The sequence below is a fragment of the Musca domestica genome, unplaced genomic scaffold (genome assembly GCF_030504385.1).
Source record: "Musca domestica strain aabys unplaced genomic scaffold, Musca_domestica.polishedcontigs.V.1.1 56, whole genome shotgun sequence".
In the NCBI taxonomy this organism is placed as follows: Eukaryota; Metazoa; Arthropoda; class Insecta; order Diptera; family Muscidae; genus Musca; species Musca domestica.
Window position 1 is genome coordinate 2,547,565 of NW_026712356.1, and position 26,072 is coordinate 2,573,636.

A 26,072-nucleotide genomic window follows, 5' to 3' on the forward strand; every position below is an offset into this window, starting at 1 on the left:
TGTTTAGACTGTAGCGTGATTACAACAGACGGACAGACGGACGGACGGGGCTAAATCGTCTTAGAATTTTACGCTGATCAAGAATATATATACTTTGTTGGGTCTGAAATGATTATTTCGATGAGTTACAAACGGAATGACGAACTTAATATACCCTCCATACTATTTTTAGTATAAAAATGATCGTGTTTACTTGCCAAAGAGGTCAGCTGAAAATGTGCACCTTCGGTTGGCCACCAGAACTCAAGCGTCAGCCATGATGATGGTGCGGGCCGCCATAACAGCCGCTCGTAATAATCGACCGTGGCATCAGAATAAATGCCGAATATTATCGCAAAAATATTCTGGAGGATGTATTAAAGCCTTTGGCACGCAAACATTTTGGCCGCAGGCCTTGGACATTCCAACACGACTCAGCACCATCGCACTCAGCACGCGCCACACAAGAATCGTTACAAAATAAAGATCCTCCCTTCATTTCCATCTCACAATGGCCACCGAAATCTCCGGATACCAATCCGTTGGACTAAAAAATACCAAAGTGTCGATCACCTTAAGCAAGCGCTTCGCCGGGAATGGGTCAAAATGCCGCAGAGAAACTTTCGGACAGCGTGTGACGGTTTCATTGGCCGTTTGAAGGTCATAATTAGTGTCAAAGGTGACTAATTCGAACAAATCTAAACTTATTCTAAAATTTGATACTATTTGCTTTCATTCGTTAAATTAAAAAAAGTGCAAAAATTATGGTGTTTGACCTTTTTGCAGTTTTTTTTGTCTAACCCTGTAAATGACCTGATTTTATACTACAGGGTTGTCCATATTCGACGGACCCATCTGGCAACGCCAAAATTTTGACAGAGATGTCACATCGCTTAATGACATACCGCGTTTGAAGCGTCAGTCCAAGCAGATTTTTACCATGAACCAATACACGCCACGCGAAATAGTTGAAATTTACATTCAACAGAAGAAGTCAATTGTGAAAACTCAACGTGCTTTTAAAACATTAAAAAGAACACCATTAAGCGTTTATACGAAAAATGTTCGACTAGTAAGGCTCTTTCTAATCCGAAGAGGCCATATAAAAGTCGACCAAGGCGATCGGCCAAGAATATCGCTGCCGTACGAGCCAGTGTTGAGAGGTCCCCAAGAACATCCCAAAAACGCCGTTCTCAGCAGTTTGGGATGGCTCGGTCCACTTTACAACGGATTATTCGCATTGATTTGCATTTGTTCCCGTACAAAATTCAATTGACGCAAAGAATGTTGCCTGCGGACAAGCCTCGTCGATTGGAATGGGCCCAAAGAGTCATGGGTCCGCCGAATATGGGTAACCCTATATAATATCATTAAACATTACTGTGTTTTCAATCGTCGGAAGTTCAATAAATCGCGAATATAGTTTGTGATTGATTTAATCATTGTATTTTCTAATTGTTGCACAGTTAAGACTCAAATTATTTCATTAATTTCAACCTGAATTTAATATGAATCATATCTGTTAATTATCGTTGATCTTGTAACATTGTGTAGTCGCGTGGCAGAAAATTGTGCATTTTACACAAATCATAGATACCACAAGTTATTCAAATTACAGATAATTAGCCCTATTACTACACGAGACTAAGCAATAAGAAACAAAACTTATAATACAAATCAATAAACAACTTGGTCAGAAAATGTATCCAACGAATTAACCTTCAATAGGCTTTAAACATTTGTCCACAGAACTAATATGAAAATTTGCCTAAACGCGATATTTCTTTAAGACATTCCTTAAAAGAATCTGCACTTTTTGATCAGCAGTTTGTTGAATAAATATTCATAAAACTATGTGATTTTTGATATGCAATTTCTTGAAAATATTTTCTTAAAAGAAAGACGATTTTTGGCCACAAAAAATATTTTTAAAATCAACGATGTTTTAAAAGGTTTTTGAGAAATATTCCATAATTTTTTAGAATATTTTAAAATATACAATTCTTATCCAAAAAAAAAAAAATCTTCTCATAGCTTGAAAAAAATTTTAAGATTCAAAGCAATTGGACCAAATCGTATATTTAACAAGAAAATAGCTGTAAGCTCGGCCGGGCCGAACTTTGAATACCCTCCACCATTTGCAACGAATTTGGCAATTTTCAAAAAAAATAAAATCCGTTTAAAATTCTGTTAAAATTTTAAAAACACCGAATGTAGCCGTTATTTTAGGGTCTATGCGACGACGTGGACTTGCATAGGCAACTTTTGTTATAAGCTATTACAATATTCAAATGCGAAACTTGAAAAATGTAATAATATAACTAAAATCATCAAAATACCGAATATCGGGGGGTACCGTTATATGGGGGCTATACGAAAACGTGGACCTGCACAGACAATTTTCTGTCTTAGGCTGTAGTATCCATTACGAACTTCGAATGCCAAATTTGAATCAATTCCGCTGAATAATGTCGCTAAAATCATCAAAACACCGAATATTGGGGGGTACCGTTATATGGGGGCTATACGAAGACCTGAACCTGCATAGACAATTTTCTGTCACAGACCGTACTTCTCATACGTAATTTGAAACAATTCACATGAATACTGTCACTAAAATCACCAAAGTACCGAATATCGGGGGGTACCGTTATATGGGGGCTATACGAAAACGTGGACCTGCACAGACAATTTTCTGTCTTAGGCTGTAGTATCCATTACGAACTTCGAATGCCAAATTTGAATCAATTCCGCTGAATAATGTCGCTAAAATCATCGAAACACCGAATATCGGGAGGTACCGTTTTATGGGGGCTATACGAAAACGTGGATCTGCACAGATAATTTTTCGTAATAGGCTGTAGTACCCATTAAAGCTTTAAATAGCAAATTTGAAAAATAATTTGAAGAATAATGCCGCTTAAATCACCAAACTATCAAATGGTGGCTATACCATTTTATCAACCTACTTTATTTCGTTCGGAAACTATTGTGATTTCCAAGGACGGACAGACGGCTAGACGGACTGACAATGGTAAATCAAAATAGAATTTTATGCTGATCAAGAATATATATATACTTTGTGGGGTCTAAATGTATAAAATATATGAGGTATAAAAACAGCCGTACATTTCCAACAGTGACTCACATTTCAAATTTCAAAATTCTACTATTACACTGTCACTTCATAATTGCACATTGTAGGTGCTACTACCTCGAATTTTAAACCATAACACCACTGGCTAAATACGGACCCTATTTAGGCAGTGTTTTCGAACAACCCAGTCCAAATATTTTTCTATAAGCTACTTTTAAATTTGTGTATATTAGTTGAATATGAATAGGAAGTTCCGAAAAAGGTATATATTTATTTGAGTAAAGTCCGAACAATTAATCAAAATTTAATCAAAATTGGCTCCACTCTGAAATCCTGGTTATCACTAATCCCTCTTCTATACAGTTTTTTTTTAATTCTTTAAAATTATTTTGAAATCATCACGGATATTACTTCTTTAGGATTTTGTTTTAATTTATAAGATATATAATTTTAAGATATAAAAGTGCGTAGATCTGATAGCCCTGAAATTTCTTCAAGGTACTCTTACATATCCACGAGTGTAACTCTGTCAGTTTTTTAAGACGATTCGATAAAAAAACTTTGACCTTGAATTTAAATATTAAACATATGATTGTAATAGAGTGCAATCCTTCAAATATGTAAGGTGTAATAAAGAAATAAACGATTTTTAAAAATACTTCATATCTCATCAAAAATAAATTTATCCCACTCCAGTCATTTAGGATGAAAAAGGAACAATCATAACTTATGATTTTTCTTTTTACGGAAATACATACGTACAAGAAAAAAAATTGAAAAATCAATTAAAATGAAAAAAAAAAAAATGGAAATTCCTAACACGTTGTTATGGCCATAGTGGGCTGCAACAGACAATCGACAACTTGACTTGACGTTGATGTCATACCAATTCGTCGTTACCGACATCGTTGTTGTCCATAAACATTGACACTTGATGTTCCTAAGTGTGCCAGAGAGTATGAACAATTTACAACAAAGTGAAGAAAAAGTATTGAAATCCAACCGCCCACAAACGCCTTGACTTGAGAAATGCTCAATATTGTTTGACTCCTTAACTGGAGAGGCGGCGGTGGCGACTTCAGAGACTCTTCACAGGCGAATGATGGTAAGAGAATAGTAATGAGATATTTGCCTTTCAATAAAACTGTGAATGTTATGACTTCCTGCTCTTGTAGTGACATCTAAGGAATTTCAGAGTAATTTCATTATTGATAATGCCTGCGGCAGAGCCTCTAACATACATACACACATATATATGTATAGATGCCACGCACAAAACCCTTGTACAAAATGAAATGCCGACATTTTCTTATTTCGCTTCTGGTTATGATGGTATGCCAGGGTCTTTGACTATTTATGAAGTGTGAGAAATAGGAATGGGATCAAAACAAAAATATGCCATTTAATTTAAACGATGAAATGAGTAAATAAGTAATTTAATTATACTAGTAATGTGTTTGTTTTCGCATTTATCCGGCGGTGGGCAGCAATAACAAAGATTCCTTTTTTTTTTTTGGAAAATAGTGAAGAATAAAAACAAAAATCTACAAACCCTCAACTTTCAGATATTCTTAAAATATATTGCCTAAGTTTTAGAATAATATTAGGTAATATTCATTCATAATTCATTCGATTCGCAAATATCGGATGCTACCGTTATATATAGACTATATAATAGCTAATTTTGGTATTCCAGCTCTATACATTCACTCAATATCAAATTTAGTAACACTTAGTAATTGTCGTTTAATTTTAGTAATCATTTGCAAAACCGTTCCTTATCTCAATCCTAAAAACCAACAGTTATCGTAACATAAAATTTTACGTTTTCAACTCTATCCCTTCACCCAATTCGGTAACACTTAGTATTATTCGAAAAATTATTGTACACATTTCCAAAACAACCTCCATATCTCAGATCCAGATACCAAGAGAGACCCAAAAAATTTTTGATGAGAATTTTCGATAAAAAAGTTATTCGTGATGGAATACAAGCGTGATAGTGTGATTTCTTTATATTTGGCTGAAAAACCACAAGTGGCTATCGTTAGAGCACTCCAGCATTTAAATGTGAATAAATCTTTTATGTCTCGTACCATCGCTTGTTACCGACGTCAAGGAAGTGGAAGAAAACAGCAACATCAGCAGAAATTGTTTGAAAAGTAAAGAAGCGACTTGATCGAAACCCGCGTGGCAGTAATCGAAAAATGGCTCGTGAGCTGAACATATCGCAATATTTCATTCGGCAAACATTGAAAATTGAGCTTGAGCTAAAGCCAGTGAAATTCGAAAAAGTGCAAGAACTTACACCGCAACAGAAAGAAAATAGACTCAAAAGAGCTAAAAAGTTGCTTCGCTTGGCCGAAAGTGGTGAACTGCCGAATTTGGTTTTCTCCGATGAGAAAACATTCGTTGTCCAGCAGTTTGTAAACAAACAAGATGATCATGGTAACTTGCCAATGAGGTCAGCTGAAAATGTGCACCTTCGATTGGCCACCAGAACTCAAGCGCCCGTCATTGGGATGGGGGTGTGGGGCGCCATAACAGCCGATGGTTGCTCTCCGCTTGTATTGATCGACCGTGGCATCAGAATAGATGCCGAATATTATTGCGAAAATATTCTGGAGGGTGTATTAAAGCCTTGGCCACGCAAACATTTTGGCCGCAGACCTTGGACATTCCAACAGGACTCAGCACCATCGCACTCAGCACGCGCCACCCAATAATGGTTACAGAATGAGGTTCCTCGCTTCATTTCCAGCGCACAATGGTCATCAAAATCTCCGGATACCAATCCGTTGGACTATTGTGTCTGTAGTATTTTGGAAAGCAAGGTTGGCGCAAAAAAATACCAAAGTGTCGATCACCTCAAGCAAGCGCTTCGCCGGGAATGTGCCAAAATACCGCAGAACAAGATTCTGGCAGCGTGTGACGGTTTCATTGGCCATTTTAAGGCCATAACTCGTGCCAAAGATGACCAATTCGAACAATTCAAAACTTATTCCAAAAGTTGATGCTCTTTTTGCCATGTTTGCTTTCATTCAATAAAATTAAAAAAAAAACAGTAAAGAAAGTCCTAAAGTCGGCCGGGGCCGACTTTATGATACCCTACACCACTTTGCTAATTTAGTTGAGTTCCACTTAATAATAAAAAGTTTTTATGGGAGAATTCAATAATACTCATAGCGTGATTATAATTATAATTTAAAATTCAAAGGACTAAATATGCCGAAGCATTTGTATCTTTTAAATTCGGACTTTTATTGCCCATTTGGTGCGAAATTAATTTGAAATCGGATAAAAATATATATGGGAACTATATCCAAATCTGAACCGATCTCGATAAAATTGTGCAAAGATATTTCTGGGCTGTATTTGATATATTTCCCTGAATATCGTTGTTACGGAGTGCATATTACGGCTGTGGGTAACAAATACAATAAATCGGATGAACAATATATATGGGAGCTATAACTATATCTGAACCGATCTTCACCAAATTTGGCATACTACCTTCTAGACTAAATTCGTATGTGCCAAATTCCATCCCATTTGGACAAATATTAGACGTTTGGTGCACAATAAATGGTAAATCGGACGTAGTTATATATGGGAGCTATATCCAAATCTGAACCGATCTCGATAAAATTTAGCAAAGGTATTTCTGAGCTGCATTTGATATATTTCCCCAAATACTGTTGTTATAGAGTGCATATTACGGCTGCGAAGGACAAAAATAACAAATCGGATGAACAATACATATGGGAGCTATAGCTATATCTGAACCGATTTCGATAAAATTTGGCATACTTATTTTCAGGCATAATTTGGTTGTATGTGCAAAATTCCATACTATTCGGGCTGATATTACACGTTTGGTGCACAATAAAAGGCAAATCGGACGAATATATATATGGGAGCTATATCTAAATTTTTACCGATTATCTCCAATTTCAATAGGGTTCGTCCTTGGGCCAAACAAATGTTGTTTGCTAAATTTCATCTCAATCGGATAATAAATGCGACCTGCATTTTGTTCACAAGAATACATGGACAGGCGGACGGACGGACGGACAGACGGACTGACATGCATAAATCAACTCAGAAAGTGATTCTATGCAGATCATCAAAAGGAACTATGGATCTATCTCGTTTCCTTTTGCCTGTTACAAACAAATGCACAAAGACATAATACCCTGACCACCTTGTGGTGTAGGGTATAAAAAATGTAAAAATTCTGCCTTTAGACTTTGTTGCAGTTTTGTTAATCTCACCGTAAATTCTAATTCGATTTAGCCATGTCCTTCCTCCTGTTGTAATCATGCTATCTTCCGAAGGAACTAAGATAGAAAGTTGAAATTTGGCACACATGTGTTTTGGACCTGAACTTTCCTGAACCTGAACTGTGTTTTGGACCTGAACATTTATCAGCAGAATTTTTTCCATTTTGGTGTTCCCAGTGAGATCTGCTTCATAGGACAGAAAATTGTCAACACAAAAATGGAAGTCCGCGTGTAGCCCCCATATAATAGTACCTTCCAATATTCGGTATTTTGATGTTTAAGAAATCGTATTTGAATATTGTCTAGATCTATCTATGGCAATAAAATGGTAATTCCATATTTTCGACATTTTTATGTTCTTAGCAGTATTTTTCAACGGAATTTTTTTAAATTTTACAAATTTATTTTTTATGTTGTGGGTGGTATTCAAAGTTCGGCACGGTCGAACTGACTGTTTTATTATTTAAATTTTTTTCATTTCTCAGAGTCTCATTTTTTTAGAACTATAATTTCGAATGCAGATTTCTCTAAACTTTCCTCGACCACATTGCGACTTCTACGTAAGTCCATCAAACCGATTTAAACTAGTTCTATTAACGCATGAAGCATCGATAACATTTTAATTTCTTTTTTTTCTCAACTACAAACAAATATTGCATTATTTATAAGTGAGCCGGTGAAACAAGTATGGCAAGAAGAAGATGAAACTTGTACAACGTGTAATCATGGTAATAAGAATGCAAATAATAGTGGCAGCAGCAGGAACAGCAACAGGTGACAATAGTCAATCGATAATTGCCAGACGCTGAGCTATTTAGATTGAGACAACCTGAACGATAGTCTTCATTCATTAGAATATTATCCCCATATGGATTGGGTGGTATTTATTGTTAAGTTTGGGGTGGGCATGGCGGTGTCCACCGGTGGAACAGATGTTGTTGCCAAATGCACAGCGCGTGTACATCGCAATTATAAGTAATATTTTCAGTTGCCTAACAATTAGCTTTATTCTTGTTCGGTGAATATGTCTCAGGTGGTTGGTCGTTTGGGGTGTGTGTTTTCGCTGTTTAGCAATTGTTTACATGTACGGAGTAAACAAATTACTGCTTGTTTTTTGTTGCTCGCCTTATAAATCATCTAAATACTAGTTGGCTAGCACAGGTGGGAATTTTATTATTATTATTATTATTATAATTATTAAAATCTGAGATGCATTGTTTAAAAATTAACATTTTAATGGAATTGATTTAAATATTGGTGACTTAATGCCACACGTAATGGAGGTGGAATTTTGTGTACCACAATCAAGAGGATGTTATATAAAGTTTTTTTTTTTGGAAATCCATATTTGCAAATTCAGATATTAATAGAAAAGAAATACGTTTGGATCGAATTTTTTAGATGCTGTTATAGAGAAAGACTTGTTTGGAAAAACAACCAAATGAAAAAAAAAAAAAAAAAAACATTAAGAAAAATTAGAATACTGGGAAGTTCCACTTTTTGAAAAAAAAAACCGTAAACGTATAGGTAAAGTATAGGTACCCTATACCACATGTGTATTTAGAAGAGCTCCCATAACAGATATACCGGACCAAGTTTCACCAAATGCACAAATTCGGTTGAATTTTGAAAAAATCTCTCCAACTTGGTAATATAAGCCCATATATGGTGAATAATAACCGTGAAATCGGATGAAGATGCATATCGAAGGTATATAAAAACTGAACCGATGTCTATACATTTTGACAGAGGTATTTTTGAGAAATATTTGATATATCTGAACCGAGATATGATATATTTGAACCGATTTTCTCCAAATTTGAAGTACTTGTTTCTAGGACGAATTTGGTTGGAATTTCCAAAATTCAGTCCATTTGAACTGATAATAGCCATTTGGTGCACAATAAACCTGATATCTGATAATGATATACATGAGAGCTATATCCAAATTTTACCCGATCTCGATAAAATTTGACAGAGGTATTTTTGAGTTTCATAAGTTATTTGGTACAAAATGTCGTTCTTGTGCAGTGCATATGAGGGGCATAAAACCCCAAATCGTAGGAAACATATGTATGGGAGCTATAACTATATCTGAACCGAATTTTCTCCAAATTTGAAGAACTTATTTCTAGACTGAATGTTGAAACACATCCTATTTGGACGAATATTACACATTTCACTTGACATGAACAATTTAACCTCTATATTGATTTCAATTCAATTTCATGCTGATCTCCGAACATATGCACTTTATGTGGTTTGCGACGAGTATTTCGAAGTGAAACAAATGAAATAAAAATATTAAAAATCTTGTCCCTATTGTTTTTTTTTCCTTAAATTTGAGTTTTACTTAAAAAAAATAAACCATTAAAAATAATTCGAGTTTTAATAAGTTTTTTTCCTACTTACCATTGAAAAAATGCCGGATACCACCCAAACAATGAGAGCCAAATTTACACTGCCGGTATACATGAGGACACCTGTGGGCGATACAAAAATACCCGAACCGATAATGGATCCAACAATAACGGTACACCCGTTGATAAGGCTCATTTTGGCCTTCAGTGTCACTTCACCGCCCCCATCGGCTTCCACCTTTGGTGCAGCTTCACCATTTCCATTTACAACGGAACTTTTCCGCGATGAATTTTTCCGATTTAATGATTCAGTCTCCATGATGATGATAACAGTGGTGTGGCGTGGTTTACCTCACTGACGACTCACCGACTGACCACGCAGCAATTAATGTTAATTAGTAGGTACTTGCACGCTTATGTTCGTACCGGGCTATTGTTTATTTTTTGGTTCTGAAAATAGACAGAAAGAGGAAGAAATTAAATGGTGAAATGATTAGCTTTGCAAGAGTGAGATGTTCGGGGAGATGCTTTTGAGTAAGATATTCCAAAAAAAACATTTTAGAATAAACATATTTGTGTTGTGTTTACTTTTCAAATTAGTATTTAGGAATAAATAGACGTAACATGGCGAAGATTGCACAGTGTTTTGGAGTCAAAAAAAAAATTAGGTTATACATTTCTTGAAATTATTTATAAAAAATAAGTAAGTAAGTAAGACTATAGCCTTAGTCGTGAGGGGCCGACCATGTGATACCCTACAACATTACAATATATTAGAAGCCCCCTTATGTCCCCTTGGAAGATTTCGCTTTTGAAATGATGTCACGGAACACTGCCTACATATTACCCTTAGCATTTTGACCAGGAAAATTTGCCCAATATTTACGCACTTGTTAGTTGTTGTGGTCCATTTTAAAGCTAAATATAATTCAATGGTCATCCAAAATGCTAGAATTCTTCCCTGTCCTTAACTCTCTTCTCAGGCGAGTTTAGTGGCTTCAATTGTTTGACCAGGAAATTTTTTCTATTTTTGGTTCATTTGAACCTATAAATATTTTGCGATCATCTCCAAAAGTAAGAGTCCTCTCTGTATTCCAAATTTACACTCATCTATAAGATTTGCTTGTCTACGATATTTGGCTATATTCGTCAACGAAATCAGCATAAAAAGTCAGAAGTTTGCATTTTGTGTACTTCGCATATCGCCCGTAAGTAATGTGCTCCATTCCACCCGCCGTCCTTAACTCTAACTTCATGCGAGATTTCGTGTCCTTTGGTTTCTATTCCTTCCTTTATAACGGCTGCAAAATCAGGAACATTTTTAGTTGTTGGTCCATTTCAACCCCCAAATATATTGCGGACATCTTTAAAACCAATAGGACTAGCCCTTTTGAGCCTAACGCTACACTTATGACAATTTTCGCGAGGATTGGACGATAATTGCAATCTGTATTTAATAACCCCAACCTGTGCTGTAAGGTGAAAAAATATTACAAAATATACACTCCAATATTATAAGTCAAATTGAAAAAATCGCATGCGATAAAAAATATGAAAAAAGTAAAAAAATGACACAAAATACTACAAAATCTATATTAACATCATTATTGGCATATTTTTTGCGCTTTTTTAGATTTGATACTTTTATGTCAAGAGGGCATTCTGAATTGACAAAATTTGTAAAAATCGGTACAGCCATTCTTGAGATATAAGCATTTTCGTTAACATCCCCTTCCTTTGTTTATACACATTGTATATATTTCGCTATATATATCCGATATATTTACTATCGGCATCTAACGGTAACGGTCAGAATTGACCTGTTCGTCTATTTGTGATTTCGCCGGGACTAAAAATATTCGCGGTTTAATGGAAAAATTGACTTTTAATTTAACACAAATGTTATAGTCTATTTCACCCACTAAATATTACCCGATGACCATCAAAGCCCTAAGCTCTAGCCCCATGCTAATTTCCGCGTCGATTGGTCCATAATTGCGACCTGTAGAATAACTGCAAAATCAGGATTTTTTTCAGTTTTTGGTCAATTTCGACCCCTAAATATTATGTGATCATCTCCAAACGAAATAGGGTTCTATTCTGACCTTAACCCCACCTCTATTCTAAATTTCGAATTTCGAGGTGTTACATAATTTTTGGTCCAATCAAACTTGTAATACCCCCAACACAAAGTGTTGTAGGGTATAAATATTGCTTTGCTACGGGAGCTACAAGCATCTACTAGTTTTGCCATTTTTTTCAATACCAAGGAAAAATCGCTAATCGTTGTGAAAACTTTTACATTCTAGTAGTTCTGAAATAATTCGTATGCTTATGATTTTTTTTTTTACATTTATTAATTTTTTATCTTTTTTTTCCGTACTTATGTAAATTATACTTCGTATCTTTTACTGCAAATTAATAAGTTAATCCCAACTGTTCAAGTCGAGTTTAATGTCAATGTCAGTTGATTAATTCTATAAAAAGAGCAAAAACAACAGCTCAAATCTGCTCTAGTTTCTATATTTGTACAAATGTTATTGTGATAACAATAATCAAATGAAAAGCTTAGCTTAGAGACGTATCAGTCGATTTTGCAGAAAGATGTATACCCTCAGCCAATGTTCGATTATTTAAATATATTTTGACTTGTGTTATGATATTCAAGTGGTTGAGATTCTATGGAGTAGGATTCGAAGGAATGGGCCTAAATTGTCCATTTCGTATCGGTCCTAAGCAAATATGATATAAATATTGCGAGGTGTAAGGTTTGGACAACATCTACTACTTCCTTCACTTTATAAGAGATTTCTGATAATTTTTAGAAAATGTTAAAATGTGCGTGATGTACCGAAATATTTCACTTTGTCATTCCGTTTGTAACACCCCTAAATATTCGTTGTAGACCCCATAAAGTATATATATTCATAATCAGCATGAAATTCTAAGTCGATTTAACGCTGTCCGTCTGTCTGTTGAAATCACGATACAGCCTACATTATTTGACATAGAGCGTCAAAATTTAGCAGAATAATTTGTATTGTGTCTAGGATGGTTGTTATTGTATATCCGCCCACGTTTTGGTATATACCATATATTTCACGGATTTGTCTAAAAATTGGTATTTGTTGGTCATAATGGGTTCTAGCTCTGGTGGCAAAAGATTGCATTTATAGGTCCACGATTTGGTATAACCCCCATATAATGGTACCTCCCGATATGCGGTATTTTGTCGTACGTCTTAAAATTGGTATTTGTTGGACATAATGGGTTCTGGCTGTGGTGGCGAAACATTGTATGTATAGCTCCATGGTACCTTCAGATAATCAATATTTTGATGATTCTTGCCACATTTCTTCGCTGATTTGTCTAAAAATTGGTATTTTTGTGTCCTAATGGATTCTAGATCCCTTGCCGAAGTATTGTATGTATATGTTCACGTTTTTGTATAGCCCCATATATTGGTACCTCCCGATATGCAATATTTTTATGATTTTGCGACACTTTCCCACGAATATGTCTAAAAATTGGTATTTATGGGACACAATGGGTTCTAATGTTTCCTTTACCCTAAGGTGGAGGGTATTAAAAGTTTGGTCCGGCCGAATTTAATGTTTTTTACTTGTTATGCTTCATCTAATACAGATACAAATATTGGTATGACAAAATTACAAGAAAATCGAACATCTATAACCAATTTTATGCGAAACCATAAATCCGATATTCACCCGTGTTTTCTGGTTAAGATAAAATTGTGACGTTTTGTGCGTGAGGTACCAGAGAGAGTTCGCAGATATATATCAACTTCTTGTATTAGCAAAAATGTTTGTAGGTGTGAAATTTGAAGGGAGTGGGATAATTATTTTGCTTTCTTTGAGAGTTTTGTTTTTCAAAATCTTCAACTCTTTGTGGGAGAGGTACCAGACAAAATGGAAATATTGAGATGCACCAATTCTGATTGGACTCGGATATTAATTTCGCGTTTTTTATGAGCTAAAAGGATATTGAAAATGTTTTCCCTTTGTGGGAGACCGATATATTCCATCTTCACAGCAGATATTTTTTTGTAGAAGTATTGAGATGTGTGAAATTCAAGGAGCTTATTTCACGTTTTACGAGCATCATGGCTATTTCAAATTCTACTAGAAGGAGTGGACCGATATATTCTATCTTTACGGCAGATCTTGTGATAGTGGAAATAATGGGATGTGCACAATTTAAAGAGAACCGGATACTTATTTCGGATTTTATAATCGCTTTGTTTATTAAAAATGTTGACCCTTTGAGAGGGAGGTACCAGAAGAAGGAGACCGACATATTCCATCTTCACACCAGACCTTGGTTTGATATAAGTATTGTGGTGTGTGTAATTTGTTCATTTTCCCACCTGCCATAGCACTTTTGCAAATATTGGGATTCGCAAAGATGGAGCGAAATCCGATCATCCTTTCCCTTTCTGGGCAGCAAAATATTTTCTTTGAAAATTTCGACATTTTGTGGGGGAGGTACTAGAAGGAGTGGACTGATATTGCCCATCTCCGAACTCGATCTAAGTTTGACAAAAATATTATGGTGTACCCTTTGAGAGTTATGAGAGTTATCGTGCCCACCATCCAGACAAACAGACATCGCTAAATCCACTCCAAACGGATTTGGTCCAAAGATACCTAGGGCCTAAAACCATTATTTGGACTAGGTACGTTTTCGCCGTCTTAAATGTTATATGCTAGAGAAGGTATATATTGTTGAGGGTACAACTAGAAAAATGATGATAAACCAATTATAAACAGGATTTTGGCATGCTTGTCGGACTATTATATGCCCTACCAAAAAAATAAATAATTAAATTGTAAAAATAATACTTCTAAATTTACAAGTACCCTTCTTCAACAAAAAGTCCACCTTAAAATTTGAGATTCGTTTTAGCAGTTCGTGTTAGTCCTTTTAAGGACTCAAAGAGTACAATTTTTTGGAAAGATTAATTGGAAAATAATTACCTTTTATGTCAAAAAGTCTTCAAAATCTTTCATTTTTAAGTTAACCGAGGAGAATATTAGTAAAACCATTGCAAGATGGATCCATATTAAATTTTTATCATAATCTATTTCAATATCTCCATATGTAAACCCTACAAACCAACAGATCGACCTCAATATCAAATTTCGGAGTTTCAGCCCTATCCTTTCACTCAAAAGAAAATGTAGTATTTGTATCTTATGGTTATATATGCCAAATACCATCGTATTTAGATTAATATTACAAATTTGGTGAAAATAAAAGACAAATTGGGCGAAGATATATATGGAAGCATTATCTAAATTTTGACCTATTATCTCCGGACAATAAATACGACCTGTATTTTGCTTACAAAAATACATGGACAGACGGACATGCATACATCGACCCAGAATGTGATTGTAAGCAGATGATCAAAAGAACTGTGGGTCTAACTCTACTATTTAATATTCTAATAATTGGCTGGAAAACCACAAGTGGCTATCGATAGAGAACTCCAGCATTTAAATGTGAATAAATCTTTAGTGTCTCGTACCATCGCTTGTTACCGTGATACTGGTAGCGTAGCCCGACGTCAAGGAAGTGGACGGAAGAAAACAGCCACATCAGCAGAGCCATTGCCATTGAAGCCATTGAAATTCCAAAAACTGCAAGAACTTACTCTTCAACAAAAAGAAAATAGACTCAAAAGAGCTAAAGAGTTGGTTCGTTTGGCCGAAAGTGGTGAACTGCGGAATTAGGTTTTCTCCAATAAGAAAACATTCGTTGTCCAGCAGTTTGCAAACAATCAAAATGATCGTGTTTACTTGCCAAAGAGGTCAGTGTTGTGTAGATTATAAAAGTTGATAAATAAGTTGCAAATATCATTTTGTCTTGTAGTTTTAAGGAATATCCCATTGTTTTTATACCCTCCACCATACTATGGAGGGTATATTAAGTTTGTCATTCCGTTTGTAACTCCTCGAAATACTCATATCAGACCCAACAAAGTATATATATTCTTGATCAGCGTAAAATTCTAAGTCGATTTAGCGATGTCCGTCTGTCTGTCTGTCTGTCTGTCTGTCTGTCTGTCTGTCCGTCTGTCTGTCTGTTGTAATCACGCTATCTTTCGAATGAATTGAGATAGGTGGCTAAAATTTTACACACATGTTTATTTTTCCAGTAGGCAGGTTAAGTTCGTAAATGGGCCATGAAGGTCCACGTTTTCATATAGCCCCCATATAACGGTACCTCCCTATATTCGGTATTTTGATGATTTTAGCGACATTATTCACGGGAATTGTTTCAAATTTGGTATTTGAAGTTCAAAATGGACGGAAAATTATCCGTGCAGGTCCACGTCTTGGTATAGCCCCCATATAACGGTACCTCCCGATATTCGGTATTTTGATGATCTTAGCGACATTATTCACGGGAATTGTTTCAAATTTGGTATTTGAAGTTTAAAATGGATACTACATCCTAAGACAGAAAATTGTCTGTGCAGGTCCACGTCTTCATATAGCCCCCATATAACGGTACCTCCCTATATTCGGTATTTTGATGATTTTAGCGACATTATTCACCGGAATTGTTTTAAAATTGGTATTTGAAGTTCGTTATGGGAACTACAGTCTGTGGCAGAAAATTGTCTGTGCGGGTCCAGGTCTTCGTATAGCCCCCATATAACGGTACCTCCCTATATTCGGTATTTTACCTCCCTATATTCGGTATTTTAGCTACATTATTCACCGTTTATTTCAAGTTTCGAATTTGAATATGGTAATGGCTTATGACAAACAATGCCTATGTATGTCCACGCCGTATAGACCCCAAAATAACGGCTATATTCGGTATTTTTAAAACTTTAACAGAATTTTTTAAGGATTTTATTTTTTGAAAATTTCCAAATTCGTTGCAAATGGTGGAGGGTATTAAAAGTTCGGCCCGGCCGAACTTACTGCTTTTTAACTTGTTTTTTTTGGCTTACGGGCTATGCAAATGATGACTTGTTTAAATTACAATCCCATTGTGGACATGCAGTGGTATAAATGAGCTGTATGGCGTTATTTCCACAATTTATTATGTTTTCATCTACTCTCAAAAAAACTTGTAAATTTGCTAAGCGTTACACTCTAAAAACTCTAGAAAACCAAAACAATAGAATGCACGAATCTTTTTGATTAAATCCGCAAATTGAAACATTTCACTTCACTTCTTAACACGCCACAGCTTCAAGCATGACTGATCATTTGTTAAACCAGCAATTTTTTATTTGAAAACATTTAAATCGAGTTCTTTTGGCAAAACCACAAGAAATATTTGCTATAAAATAACACAATAATTAAAGTAACAACCTTATGACCCCCTTTAGTTTATGGTTTAGAAATTTTCAAACTCATATAAAAGAAAAAATAAAAAAATATTCTAATTTAAGAACTTATAGCTGAGTTTATTAACCTTTGAATACAAATGTAGCCACACAGGTGGTCAAGTACGTGTTTTTTTTGGGGGGATGGCAACAGACTTCTTTTGGTCATAATGAAATGTTTGAGGTACCGGCATTTCATCAGACAATACATAATTTATGTTAATTTATTCATTATTGTTATGTATAAAACAATAGTAATAACAACAACAACTACAAAATAAAAAACCAAATCATTGTGAGTCATTGTTAAAAATAATCAAACATACCGGCGACTATGAATATGAAAAATAATACCTAATAGGTTTTTTATTTGGAAAATGGTTCATACAAATTGGATATGGTTGTAAGGAACGGATTGTCGTAGCGGCACAGGAGGGAAGGTATGATTTGTTAAGACCTAAACTAAAGTTTAAATTTTTATCAAATCGGTCCTGAAATTTCTTTATTATTTTATATTTATTGCCAACCAATGACTTACATCAGAAACAATATAAGGTGAGATAAAAAACTGCAACAAAGTCAAACGCAATAATTTTTACATTTTTATACCCTCCACTTGGAAAGGAGGGTATATTAACTTTGTCATTCCGTTTGTAACATCCTTAAATATTCGTCTTAGACCCCATAAAGTATATATATTCATAATCAGCATAAAATTCTAAGTCGATTTAACGATGTCCGTTGGTCTGTCTGTCAGTCCGTCTGTCTGTCTGTTGAAATCACGATACAGCCCACATTATTTGACGTAGAGCGCCAAAATTTAGCAGAGCTATTTGCATTGTGTCTAGGATAGTTGGTATTGAAAATGAGATATATCGGTCCACGTTCTGGTATAGTCCCCATATAACGGTACCTCCCGATATTCGGTATTTTGATGATTTATGCCACATTTTTTTACGGATTTGTCTGGAAATTGGTATTTGTAGGTCATAACGGGTCCCTGAGCGTGTGGCAAAACATTGCATGTATAGGTCCACGTTGTGGTATAGCCCCCATATAAAGGTACCTCCCGATATTCGGTATTTTATTTTTTTGCCACATTTATTCACGGATTTGTCTAAAAATTGGTATTTGTGGGTCATAATGGTTTCCAGCTCCGGTGGCGAAACATTGCATGTATGGGTCCATGATTTGGTATAGCCCCCATATAACGGTACCTCCCGATATTCGGTATTTTGATGGTTTTTGCCACATTTTTTCACGGATTTGTCCAAAAATTGGTATTTGTTGGTCATAATGGGTCCTAGTTCGTGTGGCGGAACATTGTAATTATAGGTCCACGTTTTGGTGTAGCCCCCATATAACGGTACCTCCCGATATTCGGCATTTCAATGGTTTTTGCCACATTTCTTCTAATGTTTCTTTTACCCTAAGGTGGAGGGTATTAAAAGTTTGGCCCGGCCGAACTTAATGTTTTTTTACTTGTTTTTTTTTTTTAATTTTATTGAATGAAAGCAAAAATAGCGGAAATAGCTCGAATTGGTCACCTTTGGCACGAATTGTGGCCTTCAAACGGCCATTGAAACCGCCACACGCTGTCCGAATGTTGCTCTGCGTTATTTTGGCCCATTCCCGGCGAAGCGCTTGCTTGAGGTGATCGACACTTTAGTATTTTTTAGTGTCAACCTTGCTTTCCAAAATACTCCCGACACAATAGTCCAACAGATTGGTATCCGGAGATTTTGGTGGTCATTGTGCGCTGGAAATGAAGAGAGGAACCTCATCTTGTAACGATTCTTGTGTGGCGCAAGGTATGTGTGGCCCAAGGTATGCGGCCAAAATGTTTGCATGTCCAAGGTTTTAATATACCCTCCAGAATATTTTCACGATAATATTCGGTATTAATTCGATACCGATTAATACGAGCGGAGAGCGACCATCGGCTGTTATGGCTGCCCACACTATCACCATGGCCGGCGCTTGAGTTCTGGTGGCCAACCGAAGGTGCACATTTTCAGCTGACCTCTATGGCAAGTAAACACAATCATTTTGTTTGTTTACAAACTGCTGGACAACGAATGTTTTCTGATCGGAGAAAACCAAATACGGCAGTACACCACTTTCGGCCAAGCGAAGCAACTCTTTAGCTCTTTTGAGTCTATTTTCTTTCTGTTGCGGTTTAAGTTCTTGTACTTTTTGGAATTGAAATGGCTTTACCTCGACCTAATTTTTCAGTATTTGCCGAATGGAATATTGCTTTATGTTCAGCTTACGAGTCATTTTTCGGCCACTGCGACGCTGGTTTTGATCATGTCGCTTCTTTACTTTTCGAACCATTTCTGGCTGATGTTGCCGTTTTCTTCCGTCCACTTCCTTGACGACGGGCTACGCTACCAGTATCACGTTAACGAGGGATGATATGAGACACAAAAGATTTATTCACATATAAATACTGGAGTGCTCTAACGATAGCCACTTGTGGTTTTCCAGCCAAATATAAAGAAATAACCAGCTTGAATATCACTCTAGAAATCCATCACGAATTAATTTTTTTCTGGAAAATTCTCACCAAAATTCCTTTAGACGCTTGTAAACAATATAATGAGCTGTCACTGAAATAATTTTAATAGCTGTTGGACGAGTGGCTTGGAAATGACAGCAGTCTGAAGTTGATTGCAGTTTTTTCATCTCACCCTGTATATCATTATTAATATTGTACTGATTTACTTTTAAACAGCCCTGGTTTTAAAAGAAATATTTAAAATTCTGTAGAAATTTAATGAAATTGAAATTAACGGGATTTTGCAGTGAGTGAATAAATTTCCAAAGTATCTGGATAATGACTACAAAATTACTAATTACTCACTACTACTACTTTTTATTCAATATTCTTACACGTGAACATAATAAATGTTATGATGTTGACGTTACAAGTTGGTTTTTTTTGTTATTGCTGTTATTTGTATTTGCCATATGCCTCTCGCCCACCTGTATAAATGTTAAGAGGGGTTTTTATTTATGAATGTAATTCTCGTACTTTTTGCTGGGATAATTTATCTAAGCACGTGATGTAATTTTACAACTGTGACTTTTAGTATTTCATTGATCAGGGAATTTCTTGTGGGATTTTTTTTTCTTGAAATCAAAGTGATGCAATATTTAATATAATTCTGTAATGTTTCGCAAGAAATCTGTGATCATTTTAGTTATTTAATAGAAGATGCGAACATTCAATTAATATCATAAAGAAAATTTATATATAACAATTGATTTTATTCGGGCATTGAATTGTTTGAAATAACAGCATTTACGTACGCATTGTTTTAAAAACTTCACTTGGTACCTTAGACAATATAAGATGCGTGAAATAATTTAATTTGAAAGTGAATGTGCCTCAATTGATTAGTGATAACAACTTTTCAGTGTTAATAGCTGTGCTGTCACTGTCAATTAACCTATAATTGCTTCGAAATCAATTTCGTTGTTGTCGATAAATGATTTTTCTATGTGAATGAATATACAATTTCAATTTCAATTTTTTCCAGTTTTAATTCTATTGATTTAAAATAAAAATCGATTGCAAAATTTGGTCAAGACCCTCGAAATAAGTAAAATCAGCATGTACCTTTATGTGGGCGCTACACCGAAATATAGTCCTACATTGAAAATTTTCTGCTAAACTTTTTTATGGTCCAGGCCAAATCAGGCGAAAAAGTGACCTAGAACCCGAAAACAGCTGCAGTCAGGGGACACTTTCATAAGAGGGTTATACCAAAACGTGGGCCTATATTGATTTTTGCAAGGATGTTTTTTCTTACTAAGAACTCATGTTCCCAAAATGTGACGAAATTAGTATAAAAACAAGTAAATAACATTAAGTTCGGCCGGGCCAAACTTTTAATTCCCTCCGCCTAAGGGTAAAAGAAACATTAGAAGAAATGTGGTAAAAACCATTAAAATGTCGAATATCGGGAGGTACCGTTATATGGGGGCTACACCAAAACGTGGACCTATAATTACAATATTTCGCCACACGAACTGGGACACATTATGACCCACAAATACGAATTTTTAGACAAATCAGTGAAAAAATGTGGCAAAAACCATCAAAATACCGAATATCGGGAGGTACCGTTATATGGAGGCTATATCAAATCATGGACCCATGCATGCAATGTTTCGCCACCGGAGCTGGAACCCATTATGACCAACAAATACCAATTTTCAGACAAATTCGTGAAAAAATGTGTCAAAAAACATCAAATTACCGAATATCGGGAGGTACCGTAATATGGGGGCTATACCAAAACGTGGACCTATAATTACAATGTTTCGCCACACGAACTAGGACCCATTATGACCCACAAATACCAATTTTCAGACAAATCCGTGAAAAAATGTTTCAAAAATTATCAAATTACCTAATATCGGGAGGTACCGTAATATGGGGGCTATACCAAAACGTGGACTTATAACTACAATGTTTCGCCACACGAACTAGGACCCATTATGACCCACAAATACCAACTTTTAGACAAATCAGTGAAAAAATGTGGCAAAAACCATCAAAATACCGAATATCGGGAGGTACCGTTATATGGGGGCTATACCAAATCATGGACCCATACATGCAATGTTTCGCCACCGGAGCTGGAACTCATTATGACCAACAAATACCAATTTTTAGACAAATCCGTTAAAAACTGTGGCAAAAATAATCAAAATATCGAATATCGGGAGGTACCGTAATATGGGGGCTATACCAAAACATGGGCTTATAATTACAATGTTTCGCCACACGAACTGGGACACATTATGACCCACAAATACCAATTTTTAGACAAATCAGTGAAAAAATGTGGCAAAAACCATCAACATACCGAATATCGGGAGGTACCGTTATATGGAGGCTATATCAAATCATGGACCCATGCATGCAATGTTTCGCCACCGGAGTTGGAACCCATTATGACCAACAAATACCAATTTTCAGACAAATCCGTGAAAAAATGTGGCAAAAAAAAACTAAAATACCGAATATCGGGAGGTACCTATACATGTAATGTTTTGCCACACGCACAGGGACCCGTTATGACCTACAAATACAAATTTTCAGACAAATCCGTGAAAAAATGTGTCATAAATCATCAAAATACCGAATATCGGGAGGTACCGTTATATGGGGACTATACCAGAACGTGGACCGATATATCTGATTTTCAATACCAACCATCCTAGACACAATGCAAATTGCTCTGCTAGATTTTGGCGTTCTACGTCAAATAATGTGGGCTGTATCGTGATTTCAACAGACAGACGGACAGACAGACAGACGGACATCGTTAAATCGACTTTTATGCTGATTATGAATATATATACTTTATGGGGTCTAAGACGAATATTTAAGGATGTTACAAACGGAATGACATAGTTAATATACCCTCCTTTCCAAGGTGCAGGGTATAACAAGTAAGCAAAGGCTATAGCCGTGCGGGGCCGCCATGTAATACACTACAACACTATAATATCGTAAAAGCCCCTTTATATACAAATTCGTTTTGGAAGATTTCGCTTTTGAAATTATGTCACTGAGCACTGCCCAGATATTACCCTTAGCATTTTGCCCAGGGACATTTGCCCAATATTTACGCACTCCATCGTGCTGTTAGTTGTTGTAGTCCATTTCACAGCTCATCTATATGATTTGCTTGTCTACGATATTTGGATATATTCGTCAACGAAATCAGCATAGAAAAGCCGAAAGTTCGCATTTTGTGTATTTCGGATATCGCCTGTAAGTAATATTGGTATTTTTTTCACGCAAAAGTAGTGGTCCATTCTGTCCTAAGCTCTAACAACATGCGAATTTTCGTGTCCTTTGGTTTCTATTTGTGACCTTTATAACGGCTGCAAAATCAGGAACAATTTTTGTTGATGGTCTATTTCAACCCCTAAATATACTGCGGACATCTTTGAAAGCAATAGGCCTAGCCCTTCTGAGACTAACCCTACTCTTGTGAAAAATTTCGTGAGGATCGGACGATAATTCTAATCTGTATATAATAACCTCACTCTATGTTGAAGTGTGAAAAAATATTACAAAATATACACTTCAATGTTATAAGTCAAATTGAAAAAATTGCATGCGATAAAAACTATGAAAAATAAAAAATGTCACAAAATACTACAAAATCTAAATTTACATCATTATTGGCATATTTTTATCAGATTTTTTTAGATTTTTTACTTTTATGCCACGAGGACATTCTGAATTGACAAAATTTGTCAAAATCGGTCCAATTTTTTTTTGGAAATTTTTCAAGTTCCATCAAAGTGGTGGAGGATATTAAAATTCGGCCCGGCGGAACTTATCTGCTTCCTTATTTGTTTCCCACTCATTTTTACTCTTTGAGAAAAATCTTGCCCTATTTTGTGCGATTACTCCGCTTAATCCCACACAAAATAAAAAAGAGTAAAGAGTAGACTCTGAAAAAAACTCCCTCTCTTCGAGCAAATTTCACTCTCGAGTAAAAAATCGGTGTTCTGCATTATACACAATAATTATTTATCACCACCGCATACAGGAAAAAGGAAACATGATTTTATTTATTTAAAAGTGTATACTCTCGTGCCATGCAAATAAATATCCGCAAATTACAGATTAAAACACATAGCTAGAGCAACATACACACATACATATGACAAACCGGCATTAATTCTATCATTATCAGCTGGAAGTTGCTATAGATGTCAAAGATCTGCAATTAAGCCTTGTTGTTGTTTTTGTTTTATATTCTTGCTTTTGTTGTGATGACAGCTAAAGCAAACAATTGATAAATCGAAATCTTGTTCTCTTTTTAATCTAGCTATCCACGACAGACAATGAACTTTTTTGTGACGTTATAGACACTCGATGACTATTATCTTAAATTGTCTATAAATTATTTTTGAAAATATTCAGTTTTTTTTGTGTTTGTTTGTGTTTTTTAAAAACTGACCTACCCAAACCATTATTTTTGACATTTCGAAAGAAATCGCTAATACAAAGAATATGACTAAGAAACTTAGTTTGAGCTAGTTTAGCCTGAGTCGATGATTGATTGCTAGAAATAATTAGTGCGTATAAACATTGGGTTCTTTTTTCACAGACTGTGTAGATTTTTTTACACCTAATTACAGTTAATTGCATTGCCAATACAACCATGTAATCATTTTGAATTATCTATTTAGAAATGGTTGGTTTTACGGCAAAGCATTCATTTTGAAAACGTTCATTAGAAAACGATTTGAGTTTTGAAACTCAAATTTGAAAATATAATAAAAACTTTTATGACATTATTATATACAGGGTTAGATGAAAAACTGCAACTAACTTCAGACTGCTGTTGGCCACCAGAACTTAAGCGCCGGCCATGGTGATGGTGTGGGCCACCATAACAGCCGATGGTCGCTCTCCGCTCGTATTAATCGGCCGTGGCATGAGAATATGTATTCGAAAATATTCTGGAGGGTGTATTAAAGCCTTGGCCGCACACCTTGGACATTCCAGCGTACAATGGCCACCAAAATCTCCGCATACCAATCCATTGGACTATTGTGTCTGGAGTATTTTGGAAAGCAATGTTGGCACAAAAAATACCAAAGTGTCGATTACCTCAAGCAAGCGCCTCGCCGGGAATGGGCCAAAATACCGCAGAACAACATTCGGGCAGCGTGTGACTGTTTCATTGGCCGGTTGAAGGCCAATTCGTGCCAAAGGTGACCAATTCGAAGAAATCTAAACTAATTCTAAAATTTGACGCTATTTCCGACATTTTTATACCCTACACCACAAGGTGGTCAGGGTATTATGTCTTTGTGCATTTGTTTGTAACAGGCAAAAGAAAACGAGTTAGACCCATAGTTCCTTTTGATGATCTGCATAGAATCACATTCTGAGTCGATTTATACATTTCCGTCCGTCCGTCTGTCCATGTATTTTTGTAAACAAAGTACAGTTCGCATTTATTGCCCTATCCAGATGAAATTTTGCACAAATCATTTGCTTGGCCCAAGGAAGAACCCTATTGAAATTGGAGATAATCGGTGAATATTTAGATATAGCTCCCATATAAATCTTCGTCCGATTTACCTTTTATTGTGCACCAAACGTGTAATATCAGTCCGAATAATATGAAATTTTGCACGTACGATCAGATTGGACCTGAAAGTAAGTATGCCAAATTTGACCGAAATCGGTTCACATATAGATAGAGCTCCCATATATATTGTTAATCCGATTTGTTATTTTTGTCCTCCGCAGCCGTAATATGCACTCTGTAACAACAATATTTGGGGAAATATATCAAATACAGCTCAGAAATACACTTGCTAAATGTTATCGAGATCGGTTCCGATTTGGATATAGCTCCCATATATTTTTTTATCCGATTTCAAATTAATTGTGCCCCAAATGGGCAATACAAGTCCGAATTTAAAAGATGAAAATGCTTCGGCATATTTAGTTCTTTGAACTTTAAATTATAATTATAATCATAGCGTGTATGATTGAATTCTCCCATAAAAACTTTTAATTGTTATGCAGAGCTCTACTAAATATGCAAAGTGGTGTAGGGTACCATAAACTCGGCCCAGCTCGACTTTAAGACTTTCTTTATTGGTTTATTGTTATTATTATTTTTATCTCACCCTGTATTTGTTTTTCTCTTTTATTTGACAATCATAAAGGGGCAGTAGTGATATTCAAAGATTTGTTTGCCACTGTAATTGTGAGCTGGGTTATTAGAAATTAATTACAAATTGATTTGTTGCAATTTAACAAAGGCACATAGAGTTTTTTTTTATTTCTCAAACACAGTTTGTAATAATAATTGACTTTGTGTTATGTTTTCAACTCTATTTTTTGTTAACAATTTTAAGAAAAAAAAAAAAACAATTTAAATGAAGAGAGAGAGAGAGAGAGAGAGAGAGAGAGAGAGAGAGAA

General features: G+C 35.5%; 1 protein-coding gene across 2 annotated transcripts in view; it reads right to left on the reverse strand.

The window, feature by feature from the left end:
• The window catches only part of LOC101891780 (Y+L amino acid transporter 2), a 61,301-nt gene that overhangs the window by 9,844 nt on the left and 25,385 nt on the right, over nt 1–26,072 (reverse strand). For both annotated transcript variants that reach the window (XM_059128632.1, XM_059128633.1), the window contains exon 2: nt 9,772–10,169. In XM_059128632.1, the coding sequence (XP_058984615.1) occupies nt 9,772–10,038 (267 nt within the window). In that variant the 5' untranslated portion in view covers nt 10,039–10,169. The remainder of the gene's footprint in view (nt 1–9,771; nt 10,170–26,072) is intronic.